The sequence below is a fragment of the Catharus ustulatus genome, chromosome 3 (assembly GCF_009819885.2).
Source record: "Catharus ustulatus isolate bCatUst1 chromosome 3, bCatUst1.pri.v2, whole genome shotgun sequence".
In the NCBI taxonomy this organism is placed as follows: domain Eukaryota; kingdom Metazoa; phylum Chordata; class Aves; order Passeriformes; family Turdidae; genus Catharus; species Catharus ustulatus.
The window spans coordinates 91,013,756-91,028,095 of NC_046223.1; the positions used below are offsets into that span (position 1 = coordinate 91,013,756).

Here is a 14,340-nt window from a genome sequence, read left to right on the forward strand (position 1 = left end):
AGAGAATTAATTTGATTTTAATCCTTTCACAGATAAGTAGAGGAGGAACCAAGCCAATAATATTCCCTCCTATGACTAATTTTATTTTTTACTTTATCTCATAAATACTTTATTATTTAAATGTACTTTAATGTATCTTTCTATTTGGGAGCTGGGTTGTTTAGCTGGAAGAAAAGGAGGTTAAGGGGACACTGTGCTGCTCTCAATAACTACCATAAAGGAGGTTGCAGCCAGGTCAGGTCACTCCCTTCTCTCAAGTAACAAGAGAGGAAATGGCCTCAAATTGTACCAGGGGAAGTATATTAGGAAAAATTTCTCCATGGTGTTCATTGTTAAGCATTGGAAAAGGCTGCCCAAAGAAGTGGGTGGTTGAGTCATCATCACTGGGGACATGGTTTACTGATGAACTTTGAAATATTAGGTTCATGGTTTGACTGGGTGATCTTAGAGGTCTTTTCCAACCTTAATTATTGTATTATCCTATGATAATTCTCTCTTTTTAATGACTTAGAGTATGTGGAAAGAATTATTCTGTAGATGCTAGAGAGCAATAGCAGCATCTCAATAAAAAGCACAGATAAGAAAACTGATCCATACATAGGTTGGTCCATATATAGGTTGAATAGGAGAATGCATCTATTATATCTGCTGCTGAAAAATTATTAAAGAAAGAGACAGATCATCTATGGGTTTATATTTACCCAGTTTCCTTTGTGAACAAGTATAGATTTCTGTAGCTGAAGATAATTTTTGTGCACAAATACCAAAAATAAATTTCAAGTAAAGTGCATCACTGCAGTCATGTTCTATTAATCTAAGATATTTTTAAAATACCAGTTAGGCTGAATTATTTTTTTTAAAGAGAACATCTTAAACTTCAATAGTAGAACTACTGTACCACAGCTAAGGGTTCTACTGCTTTTTAAAGTGTCTTTATTGTGAAAAACAAAAGTGTATTTTAACTCTAGATTCAGAAGTTGTTTTTCTTTTCCTTACTAGAAATTACCTTTCTTTGTCTATATTTATTATTAAAAGTGAAGAAACAACTTGCCTCTCTTTCTGACTGCTGCATGAGCAAATGCTAAATCTGTGAGAGATACTGTCTAAACAGTTTATGTGTTTGCTGGAGGCTTTTCCTCGGGATATGTCTTTAGCTGGTTCTCTGTTTAAGAGTATTTAAATCCTGTTCTATCCCATGTGACCTATACAATAGTTCTTAACTCTATTGTTCACATTATTAATTTTGCAGAACATTCAAAATTTTCTTTCCAGAATAACTCAAATTGCTTTTTTTAAAAAATAAAGTAGAAACATTATCAGCTGATTTTTAAATTTTTTTTTTTCCTTGTAAAAAGTAATAGAATTCAACAGTATCCTATTTCTGAATGGATTTTGGTTTTAGGAAATCAGACCTAACACACATAATATACATAATCTAGTATTTCTTTTCACACACTTGAATGCACTGAGGCCTTTGATTTTGTAAACAAAGTGATTTTAAGTACTCAGGTTTTCACATGCGATATCAATATATTTTATAAATTATATGCATATTTATAAGGAGTAACTATACTAGCTAGTAAATAAGCTAAGGAAGTGTAAGTTTTAAAAAATATTTTATGGAACTCCTTTGTCTCTCTATGGATAAACATATGACATTATTTGAACACAACAGCATAAGGTAACATAAGCTACCATTTTTATCTAAGTTAAAATTTCTAAAATTTCTTGGGTTTCGATTTTCAGGCCAGAAGGGAACATTTATTTGACCACCAAGGTACCACTAATTTGACCTCTTCTATATCTTAAATATCAATATCTTAGTATCTATATCTTAAATATCAAATATCTTAAATGATCAATTTTTAAAGTCTATGAAAAACATAGATTTCAGTTAAATCAAGCCCTTCTATTAAATATTTTCCTAAGATACACTATGCTGTGGTCACCGCTTCCTAAACCCACAGCATTGGTGAGCAGTTTATGTATACAGCTCAGTCTCTCTGGCAAATCCCAGCCAGCACTTCAGTAAAAAACTGAAAATAAAAGGTGAGTAAAGATTCCCTTCTGACCCTGCTAACCCTATCTCTCAGGCATTGAGGTAATGCTCAGGTCTGAGCCAGCAGCACAGACATATAAGAGGTGCTATTCACTTTCACCTCAGAGCTCTATCTGCTAGATACCATTTCACCACTCTGTTATTTGAGACATGTCCAGAAAACAGAGAAATAAAAATGATTAGATGGTTATGTAGTGGGAGAAAAATGCAAATAGGCACTGCACATTGTATCCAGAAACCTGAAGACGTACATTTTTATTGAAGTCATTTTGCTGCAGCAGATATAAGGCAGCATGAGCATTTCAAAGATGGTGCAAGCAATCCTTTTCTCTACTGAATAAAGCAGGATATGCATAGAATAGGACAAGCAGTACAGCAGTCTTGTTTACTCAGACAGTGCTGTGTGAATTCTGCACACTGGAACTCCTACTTAGCAAGAAGGAAGCTGGCTTTCTGCTTTATCCCACATGAATCCCTTTCAGTCAGAATTATCTGGAGGCAGGGAGATTGCACCTCTTCTGAAAGCAAATAAGCTCTTTCTCCCTGAAGGGCAGGATAGAGCTTGCAGAGAGTCTGTAGCACTAGCTCAGACAGAAAATCCTGAAAAAAAAGACAGTCTGCCTGCTACAGGAGGCAAGCACTAAGGTGAGCCTTGTAAGGCCATGTAAGGAGGATTTTGTTTAGGACCAACTAAATTTCTAGTAGAAATTTTATTTCAAATTAGAGAATAAATTTGCTTTCAAGACCTTTATTTAATCACTCTTCTTGCTACATTTTCATTATTTTAAAAAAAATAACCTTTTAAGAATCTAATTATCTTGTGTGCTAAATAAAGTCTATCCTTAAAAAGGGGACTCATGTCTTTTTGGACAAGTTACTCTAACAAAAGGGAGACAATTCAGAATGCCTTCAAAGGGGCACTTTTGGCCTCAAAAGGCTTGGTTGTTTTTTCTATGTTTAAACCACTACATTCTTCTTCTTTCTATTTTGGCTGCTGACCCATGTTTCCCTTGCCTAAGCTACCATTCAAACCACACCTGTAACTATATAAGATGCCAGCGATTTTATCCAGGCTCCACAATATCTATTGTATATATTCACAGTCCTCCACTAACTTATTTATTTAAAATGTTATCTTGAAGTTTGACTTATTAAAATGATCAATTTAACTTTCTTACAGAAACAAAATTTCTGTCAGTAAACAATCAAGGGGTTATACTATTGATGTTACAGGATGATTCCCCTTTTGTAGTGTGTAGAAAAGATCTTGGTCCTGCATTGCCAGATATGGCAAAATACCTTTTGCTATTCTGAAGTCACTACAGAAATTTCTTTCCTCATTCAGCAAGAATTAAGATTTCACAGAGAAAGGAATAGTGGAAATAGATTAGACCTAGAAATTATGTCAGAGAAGCTTGACACTCATATTTTTTGTATCTTACATTTAGTTTCCAGAAATTGAGAATAGTGAAAATAGACTTTCTGCTTACATAGCTGTCTGAGTACAGGGAAAAACCTCACCCTGCACTGATCAAATCTTCTACTAAAACGAAAGTTTAAAACGTATGGCACTTTTTTCAGCTAAGTAATGCTATTTTAGTTTGCATCAATGCAATATGAAAAAAAAACCCCTTAATCGATATCAAAACCCATTATGAAATCAAAGCTTAAGATGTTGCACTTATTTTTTAATTTTCCAAAGTGGCTATTTTTCACAAACCTCTTATGAATCAACAGAGAATAAGCAACTTCCTTTTCCTAGTAATGTCATTGAACACACTGTATTTAATTATACTAAATTGATTCTAATAACAGTTAATAGTTATTTAATACCACCAATTAGTTTGATGCAAACTGTTGTTTTATAACCTCTTAAAGATAAAAGCTTACTTATTCATGCTGCACTTCGGTACAAATCATAGTCTACGCATTCTCAGAACTCTACCTTAAAGCAAACACTCTGACATTAAAATTTAAAATAATCAAGTGGCAAATCTGTGGTGTATTGTGATGTTTCCTTCCTCTGATTGCTTAACTAAAAAATGTGAAAAATGCTTCTGTCATAGCTACTTTATTTTGCTTTGGATCTCAAAAGAGATCATTAATGTCTCTTATAAGAATTAAAATTTTCTTTGTTATCTTCTGAAGCAGCTTATTACAGGGACAAAAACACAAACCCAGTAAAATAGCACTCTAATAACAGGCCTATAACAATACATCAGGTTTTGTTCTGTATTATTTTCTATGGAACATTAAAGGGTACTTATGGATATTAAAAGTGGGCTCAGTGTTCTGTGGCTGCTTTGGTCACATGTCATAAGCATAGAACTTATATTAAGGGGAAAACATACAGGGTATAGAGATTACAAATAATGTTGGCTTGCAGAGCTCACGTAAATATGAATGCCCACAATGTAGCTATTTTTTTAATGAAAAAAAGATGAAGTCTAAATTACAGTGTTAAAAGTCTAAATCCAACTCTAAACTTTCTGCTGTCTGAATATTTGAATACAGTACTCTCATTTGAGCCAAACTTTTCCCTAAGTGACACTTGCATCAACATCAACTTTAAATAAGTGCACATAATTTTCTAAGTTTAATTTCTGTAAGTAGTATCTATGGTTGGTATGATGTGAGCAGCAAGAAACTAGAAGCAAGAAACTGCAAAGACAGAAAGGGCCAGAGGCACAGATAGTTGTTTTTTCTTTAGCTATATCTATAGTAGTAAATTAAACTAAAATCTGAGGGCTAGTCTCTGGACTGAGGCCAACTGGCAAGGTCATGTCTATCAAAACTTTTACAGTAAATTAGTTTGATAAGGTGAGTTTGAAATTATTCCTGACTTGCACTAACCGGTGAACTTTATAAGTTTCAAAATTGAAGATAATATCTAACTTCCATAGTAACTGTAACAGAAACAGTGGTAACTTTGTCAAAATACGGATGATTCCATGTCAGAATTTGAACTCAAGTTGTGGACTTTAGTGCAGTAGTGTAAGCATAACTTCTGTGAAAAGAAAAGGGGATACTATCTTTATTTATTCCTTAGGATATGAAACAAAGTTCATTTCCTCCCTCCAATGCATTATTAGAGAAATTTGTGTCATTAGTTTCATTGTTCTTATTTGTTTAGCTAAATCACAGTTAAATCTAAGACCAGACCATAAAGTTAACTCTAAGACCAGACCAAGAAACCAGCTTCAGTCCCAGGAAGGATGCTATCAGAGAAATGAGAAAAAGAAAGTTGTTGACTAATTAGTTCATCTGCAACATGGAAGTGTGTGTTACCTGGTGTCTCAGCAGGACAAAGTCAGCACCCACAGTCTCAACTTATGCATTTTTCTGCAGAATGAAAACGTAGTGACTGTGAGTGAACTGATATATATTCTGTCTAGATAAATCTACCACCAGTAATTAGAGATTCTGCCCTATTCTCTAAATGTTTTCAGTCTGGAATTGCTGGGGTTTATTTTTTGCTGAAGGAAGATGTCTTAGGAATGTAGAATTGTAGGGTGTTTTGGGCCAAAAAGGACTTCAGGAGGTCTTTGGCCCAACGTCCTGCTCAAAGTAGGGCCAGCCAAGGTCAGAACAGGTTGCTCAGTGCTTTATTCAGATTTTGAAAATCTCCAGCACTGAAACCTGCAAAACTTTCTGAGTAGAGAGGTCTAAAATTACCTCAAACACCTTTGAAAGGCCATAAAGATTTCAAAACCAGTTCTAGGTCAAAATTTATTCAATCTTCTAAATGTGCATTAGCAAAAAATTTCACTTGATTGTAGTGACAGTAGGTTTATTGTTTTGTTATAATTTTGCAAAAAATAAATATTCTACTGCAAGGAAGAGTTTGAGTATGATACCAGAAAATTAAAACCTCCAGATACTGAGTAAAAAACAAGTTGTCTTTTTTTAAGCTAAGGAATCTATAAATAAAACTTAATATAATGAAAGTGAAATACATTCTTAGCTTTAATTAAACAGTTGCCTTCAATACAATTGGGGAAATTAGGGATTATTTGTTTTATAATATATGATAATAAAACTTCTTCTGGTGGTTCACAACTCATATTTGGTATAGACGTTTTAAATATCTTGTTGCTTTTGTTTAATAGACTGAATGCTAATATTACAACCTATAGTTTTAATACCAATTCAGTGGTATTAGTGAAATATTTATTGTTTTTTAGCATTGCTACATTCAAGTGAAATTTCTGGAGACAGATGAAAGTTTCAATCTTGTTTCTAGAACAAAAGATTTTCCTTTTCTATCAGGAAAAAAAAGTTGAAGAGTTTTTATTCCCAATAAGGATGCACAGCATGACTGACACACTACTTTTTCTGAACATCCCCCTTTCCCTCCTCCTCTTCCACCATTTGTTTTGTTACTTTTTTACCATTTTATGATAATACTAAAAATGTCATTTAAACACCAATGAAAAATGTGAGAAGGTAAAGACATTATGTAAAAAGAATTGGATTTTGTACAGGCATTGCCATGTTTAGGGACTGTTATATCAATAGTTATCAAATTATTGTCTGACCTTTCCATCATTCTAACCTGCAGGGCATTGAGCCACGGATTTAGTACTGTTTAGACAGAATTCATCTCCAGGTTATAATTAATAGACCAGTATTTAATCACTACATTTGTGTGATTACAAATGAGGGAATTGTGAACTATTACAGATGGCTTGGACTGAGGCACAATTACTGGTAGCTTACCCAGCAAAAGTGCTTGAGATTTGCTGCATGCATTTCCACATTTATAATTATGCAAAAAGCCCTGTCCTCTTACTTGACCTTTAAAGCACCCAATGTGCTGATTGTAGAAAAAGTATTTTAAAAGCCTGATGGAAATTTCATAGAGTGCATATATGACCCAGTGATTGTATCATCAGCAAATGCTAAACAATAATGGTTTGAAGTCATTATTCTAATTTGGCCAGACCCTGCTAGAGTCAATCAAACACAATCAGAGGTGCATGGCTGACATTCTAACAAGCTTAGGGCAAAGGCAGCTCATGCTTTGAATTGTATTAACTTGTTTTCTGACACAAAATATTGAGAACTAATTTCAAAATATTCTTTTAATATATGCACACCAAAATACTTTTACATATCAATCATATAAGCTACTAAGGAAAAGTTACAAAATATGTCTAAGGTTAATGTGAAAAGAAACTACATCAATATGGTGTTTGTGTGGTAGAAGTATGTACATGGTTATGTAACTAGTTACAGCATTAACTTCTCAAAAGATGTAGAAGAAATAGTAATTAAGAGAAAAACAGAAGAGAAGTTTCTTGAGTAGCTGTACTTCAATTTTAGCACATCTGTCAAGTAGTTAAACAAGAAAAGCCTGGCAGTTCCTCCCTGATCCTCTTCCACTCCATATTAAGAATTATGTTGCATAAAAATGTCTGATTTAAAATATTTCTGAAATATTACTATCTTATTATTATTTTATTAGTGATTACACTATCATTTTTTGAGGAGATTTTAGATATTTACAAAATCATATTATTTTTCCTTTAAAGTCTCACTGCCACTCTTTTCTGCAAAATATATCCAAGCAAAATATATCCAAGATACCATGCTATGTCCAAACAATACTAAAAATTTCTTGACCATTGCAAACAGAGCTACAGAGAATGATTGTGCTAGTTACACACATTGTCAGCAACCTTCCTTTGTAAGTCATTAATTAAAACAGCCTGTTACAGAACCTTGTGTGTGTGCTAAGACATACAGTCATTGAGTAATATCCAAAAAAAAGAAGATAGGAAAAAATATTTCTTTCCTTGATTTTAGATGCATTTTGCTCCTTTTTCACATTCATGTTAGGTTATAATTATCAAGCTAAAAAAAAAAAAAAAAAAGTGAGGGAAAACCAAAAATAAACCTGAATCAATCCATTAAGATGCTAGTTTTCAGCCCACAGAATCAAAACTCCAAATTATTTCTCTTCTTTATTCTTGATTCTAGTAACAAACCAAATTTTTTTATTCTCCACATGAAGTTATTTGCCCTAGGATGGACAGGCCATTTTGCATACACAAATATTTATAGGCCTTTCTGTAAATATGTATCACCATGTTTGCATATTGTACTGAAAGTATCTCAAAACAAAATTACATGGAAAACATAAAGAGCTGTTTGCAAATGTTACTAATGTTAGCTCTTCATTATGTCTGTCAAAAACACACAGAGGATTTTATGACATAATATGCGACAATCCATTTATTACCATAAGACAGAATATAGTTAAGAAAACTTGAAATGCTCTTTTTTCTAAGAATTTTCAGAAGGTTGTTTTGCATTGTCAGACGTAAACTGATTTCATACAATACCTACTGCATCCTACCCAACCTGCTTTTTCAGAGCTGTGGGCTGTTGGTCTGTGGTTTGAGGTTTTTTTGTTTTGCGTGGGGATTTGGGGGTTTTTTTTAATATGCTATTTTCACATAGATGTTTTGTGACACCCCTATTACAAAGACACTTGGATAGCTTTAAATATAGAGCTGATTGAACTGTGATTTGTTTCATGTACAGAGAGATGGATAGGCTGGAAGAAATTCCTCCACAAAAGAGTGGATTAGTTCTGATATTTCCTTCTTGGGTTTCTTACATGAAGATAAAGTGATTGCTGCCTGTTGGGTATTGGAATGCAAATGACCTTTACATCATTTAAAAAAATTGGAAGAAACCTAATTGTTTGCTTGGTACCTTCTGTTTGTTGTTGACAATTTATACATGTTGTTAATGGAAACATTTTTAAGAGGGTATGTGAATGGGGGAGGGAAATGAAAATGTATATATTAATTTCTGGGCCTAATATTACTGACTTCAGCTTTAGGAGTGATGCTTTTTAAGGTAAGTATTACAGATTATTATAGTACCTCTGCACTTTCTAAAATACAGCTTGTTTTATATTTCTTTTATGATTTGTATTTTGTGCGTGTGTGATGAGAAAGAGGGATATTTAAAATAATTCCAGTTCATTTGATGTATCTTTTGCAAATTACAAAGTTTTCTTATTATTATTAAAAATTGTCCAGCTCTTTTTATTCAGTCATTTATGTGCTTTGGTGCTTTTTTTAGCAATTAATCTGCCCAGATTTACATTATGGCTTCATTTTAATGGAATTTCAAACCCCAAAGACATGTCAACTTACAGCTTTTAAACAGCTTCTTTTATATTTATAGTTCTATAATACAAAACAGCTATTTACTTTATTTTCTTTCTTATTTGTTTAGTAAAAGCCTAATTAATTTGTCAGATAGATAGCAATGTAAACAATATATCGTGGTAAAATGTGCCTATTTCTGAATTTGTGCAGGCAAGGCATGGTACCATGTGAAGCAGAAATGTCAATCCTGAAGTTATCTTCAAATACAAGTATAACTAGAAATTTCTGGTCCAGTTCTTATTGGCTTGAGACAGGATCCATATTTGTTGGTGGTTTGCCTCATCCTCATACAGCAAAACAGGTATTTTTTTTAATTGTATTATTTTTAAGAGTGGCATACTGAATACAATAGAACTGAAGAGATTTAAACCATGCAAAAAATAAAAAATACGGCTTTTGAGAGTTACATCTAAGGGATGAGCATGGTCCCTTGCAGAGTTTTGCTCATGTGTTGGACTTTGGGAAGTGAACAAAAAGGGCATTATGGTCTAAAGTCAATATCTGAAATCCTATTTGTCTTGAGAAGGCAGAATAAAGGAACAAATATGATCAAATTTAGAGGAGGTACCTGTTACGTCAGGTGCTAGTTCTATGAAGATGTGAAAAGTATAACTGCCATGGTTTCCAAAACAAAGGACACTCTGCATGAGTGAGGAGATTCTGCAATGGGAGATAGCACAGGAGCTTGGGGGGCCTGTATGCAGCTTGGGTAGCCACCTATGCAGGGATGAGAAGTAATCTCCAGTGGGGCTTGTACAGAGACAGGGAAGAAGAACACCCACAAGGTCATGCAGAGAGTTGGAGACGAGCAGATCATTACTCACTTGCTCTTATGGAGGATTTTTTGGGGCAGAGTAGTCACAGCCACAGATGCACATCACTTAAGTGATTTCCAATTTATTTTTTTTCCGAAGCAGCATGAGTATAGCTAACAATTTCTATTCCAGTTTATGACACTCAAATTCTTCATGCTTACACTGATCAAAGGCCCAGGCCCTGTAACTCATTTGAGACTGGCAGCAAACACCCATGGCACACTTAGTCCAGTTTCCAGCAGCGTGGCCCCTGTACAGCACAGCTCCTAATGCAGCTGGTTCAGCCTTCTACATCTTGTCAGGTGTCTAAGTATGGGGTGCACCTCAGCATCTAAGGGGCTATTGTCATACCTGTGTACAAGTTTTTTAAATTAAATTTTTGACATAAGATGCCTGTGACCTGACTAGTCACATAGCTCCAAGGAGGTCTCTGATTTTCACTTATCCAAAGCCAGCCTAAGTTGCTACCTGACTATTTAACTCTCTTGTCTCATTCCCAAATGTGCTTCCAGAATGTAAAACTGCTCACCATTACATAATAAAGACTATCTGTGAGTGTTTGTGTTTTCCGTGTTGTGAAATACATTAAACTGTTAGCACTGAGCTGGTGTAGAGCAGGTCTCATTATCTGAACAAGGATCTTTGGATTGGTGTCACCTCTCAACTACAGCAAAGTTAGACTTCAGGGTTTTTGTTTCTCCAGTGCACTGTAAAAACTGGGCATAGGTAGTCCAGTTTTCATTTTTTAAACCATACTTTTGGGTAGGCTTCACCCTGTGCAATTGATTTAACCTTTTTATTTCTGTTCCATTCTTCAATAAGTGAAGGTCATCTTACCATGAGGCAAACAGAGTCATTTCAAGCACTGGCATGTTTTTAATACTGCTACTGTAATACAGCATTGCTAGATTGCTTTCACCTTATAATAAATTTCACAGTAATCAATGATGTGACAAGACTGTTGAAATCCAACTTAAAAGTTCTTGTGAGTAAGTGCTTTTTAGGCTGTGAAATATTTCGCAAAAAGTGTATCTCTAAGTAGCTTGTACTGACATTCTAAGAACTTATCATGTAGTATTCATAGTTACAGAACTTGTCCCTTAATTCAAATGTTGGTACACAAACTATACTTTGTCTGGAATATTTTATCCTCAGTTTTACGTAAAATTTTATTTACTACAAAAATGTATCCATAGTAATGAGATATATGAAAATTATCATTTCAATATTTAAAGGACCTGTCTTTTAGAAGCTAAGAGAAATTTTTGGGGGATACCCCAAAGGATTTATAGTGAAGGCTTAGAGAAGTTCAATTCACGTAGTGTGTTATGGAGCAGGTAAAAAATCAATTTGTTTGAGGGATATAGTAATAATGTGTATATGAGAATAAATTTTGAGATGAAAAATAGCTCTTTGCTAGCTAAAGGCCAAATGGAATCCAGAAAAATAAATTTAAATTAGGGAAGTTCAAATAGCAATGAAACACCATGTTTTAAAGGTAATTTATTGCTAAAAAATTTTGCCTGGATGCTTTGGATTGTCATATCAACATGGGCTTTCCTTCTTTGAGAATGTTGCAGTTCAGTTTTATTTTTAATGCAGGATTAATAGGTGAAATGTTGTGGTTCATGATTGTAATCTAAATTAGGTAATAGATGTGGGACATGTACGAATGCTCAAGGTGGTGATACTTAACCCCTGTTAGTACTTGGGAAGCATATGTTCCTATAAATTCCCCAAAAACGCAAGAATATATCCTCTACTCTCAGTTGCCTCTCTAGTATTTCACTGAGATTTTTTTTCTGTTTGAGGTGACCTTGGCCTTTATTTCTCTTAATTTGCTTTGCTTATTTGTGATTTTTGTATTCATTTTGATCTTAGTATCTTATTTTGCTTATTTTTTATGTTTTTCTAGCTTTAGGGAAGTTCAGTTTTCCTTGGCTTCCCTGTCAAAGTCTGTAGGCTCCAAGACAAATATAGTCTATAAATGCTGGTTTTTTTCCCCCTTTTGTCAGAGAATGGAGAACTGCCTGTCCAAGTACCCTTTATGTGGGCTTTTCAACCCCAGCAGTAGGAAACCACTCCAGAAAGTTTCTTTTCCATCAGTTTAGACCCAGGCAGTCAGGCTTCTATTGTAAAACCTTCATAATCCCTGAAACAGAACAGATCTGTTTCTGACCTTCATCCTGCAGCTTGCTTCAAGGGAGATTTCTGCTCCAGCTGAGACTCAGCTTTTTCTGACAAGTGCTCTGATCACTCTTGGAGTCAAATCTGATAATGACCCTTGTGATATCGGCAGTATTCACCTAATAATACATTGCCTTGTTTTAGCTCCTTCTCTCATGCGAGTAGTTCACTCTGCTGTTGGCTCTCCTACTGTCCAATATTGTGGAAGTTGCAGAGAACAGTGACTTCAGACCCTAGACTGCTTCAGTTTCTCACTAATGGGAACTTCTAGCTGTCAGTACCAGAAACTGTTGACATGGGAGTCACGTATTACTGGAATTGGCTCATGTTAAATGATTCATTTCTACGATAGATTGCTCCTCCATTCATTTTGATTGAAGTTTGAGATGACCTATAAAGCCCTCGGGGTAAAACATTGTCTCCTCTGATGACTTCATATACATCTTCCTAATCAGCTCTGAAATGTCCATGCATTCTTTCCACATATTTCTTTTTTTTTTTTTCTGTATGCTTATTATTTTGTATTCGTTAGAGTCCAAGTGCACTCAACACATAAGGCAAGGTGCAACAATTCTACTGATTTCTCTTGTCTCTGCCAATGTCTTCAGGAGATCAGAGCCTTACCCTCAAGCAGTGATGCATTCAAAGAGTATCTGTGATATCTGGGGAAGCAGTGCCATAATACCCAATAGATTTCTTCACTATTCAGAAGATCTCAGACCTCCCAGATCTCAGTCCTAGTGTCTGTAACTGATGGTAAGAAAAACTAGAGCAAGATAAAGTTATGGACTACTTAAGTAAACCAGAGATATAAAGTACCATGGATCCAGAAAGATGCTTATAAATACACCTCTGGCTGATGTTATCATGAGGCCATTCTCCATTACCTCTGAAAGCTTACAGGAAAAAAAACAAATGTGATGTTATGTTTACCCTAGAAATGACAAAAAGGAAGACCAAAGATGGAAAAAGCATTTGCCTTGGTATGAATTTTGAAGGATCTGACGATGTGGGTAGAGATCAAGGTAACAGATATTGCACTGAAACAATTTATCCAAGTTCAAGGGCTGCAATTTGTTTCATGCACAGCAAGAAATTCTTTTTATGACTCTGTAAACTGTCCTTTGCAAAGTTTAGTGGAGTCATCTGGCAGTCTAGGAAGTCATTGCTGAACAGTCAGAATGAAGCTAAACTATAAATAGCTGGCTGGCAGACATCTTGTCCGCCAGTCTCGCCACAGTGAAAAAGTCCCCTTCAGTTCTGTGCCAGCTTAGTTTATTACTTATTTTTATATTCTATCCTATTTCTTTGGTAAAGGATATGATGGGAATAGTTCAGACTTGCCACAGGCAAATTGCAAAATCAGTTGCACTGTTAAAGACAACCATCTGTTTAAAACATTGGGGTTTAAAAACTGTTTGTGATCACTGGTTTTTAAGACAAAAAAATCAACAAAAAAGGAAGAGAAACCAAATTACACACAGAAAAAAAACCCCTTTTTTATCACAAATTGAAAAAAAAAAAAGATATTATTTGTGAAATCTCAAGATTCAGATAAATTTCAGAAGTTTCAGAATAATTAATTTTATGTTAGCCTTGGTATTGTTGTTTACAATAGCTTTTCTCTGCAGAGAAGATTGGTATACTCAAAGGGAAATTAAAGGTTGTTTTCAAATACCTACAGAAGCAGCAGTTGATTGCAGTAATACTGTTATTTCTGCTACTGTAATTGTTCCAGTAATTATTATTTCTAGACTTAATAGTATTTTATTATTGAGAATGTGAAATGTCATTACATCTTTATATTCCTTTTCAATTCAAGCAGTTCTCTATAATTAAACCTTGCAAGTATTAAAACAGGAAAGTTTCAGAAGGAAAATAAGCTTCTAAATAGGAGAGCAATCTTCTAAATAAAGATAAAATATTAAGGGAAGGCAAATACATATGTGGGCATCAATATGTTACCAACTGGGAAATGGCAACAGATTGAGTGATATGCTCAGCATCATAGTGTGTTAATGTTGAAACTAAGGTGAGATGGAAATCATTATGCAGTTAAAGACTCAGACTGGGAAAACACAGTAGTCTAGTG

At 34.5% G+C, this 14,340-nt stretch overlaps 1 protein-coding gene across 1 annotated transcript in view; it reads left to right on the top strand.

The window, feature by feature from the left end:
- Window positions 1–14,340, top strand: part of EYS (eyes shut homolog) — an 811,979-nt gene that overhangs the window by 552,117 nt on the left and 245,522 nt on the right. The window contains 1 exon segment of the mRNA XM_033053725.1: window positions 9,397–9,547. Within this exon segment, the coding sequence (XP_032909616.1) occupies window positions 9,397–9,547 (151 nt within the window).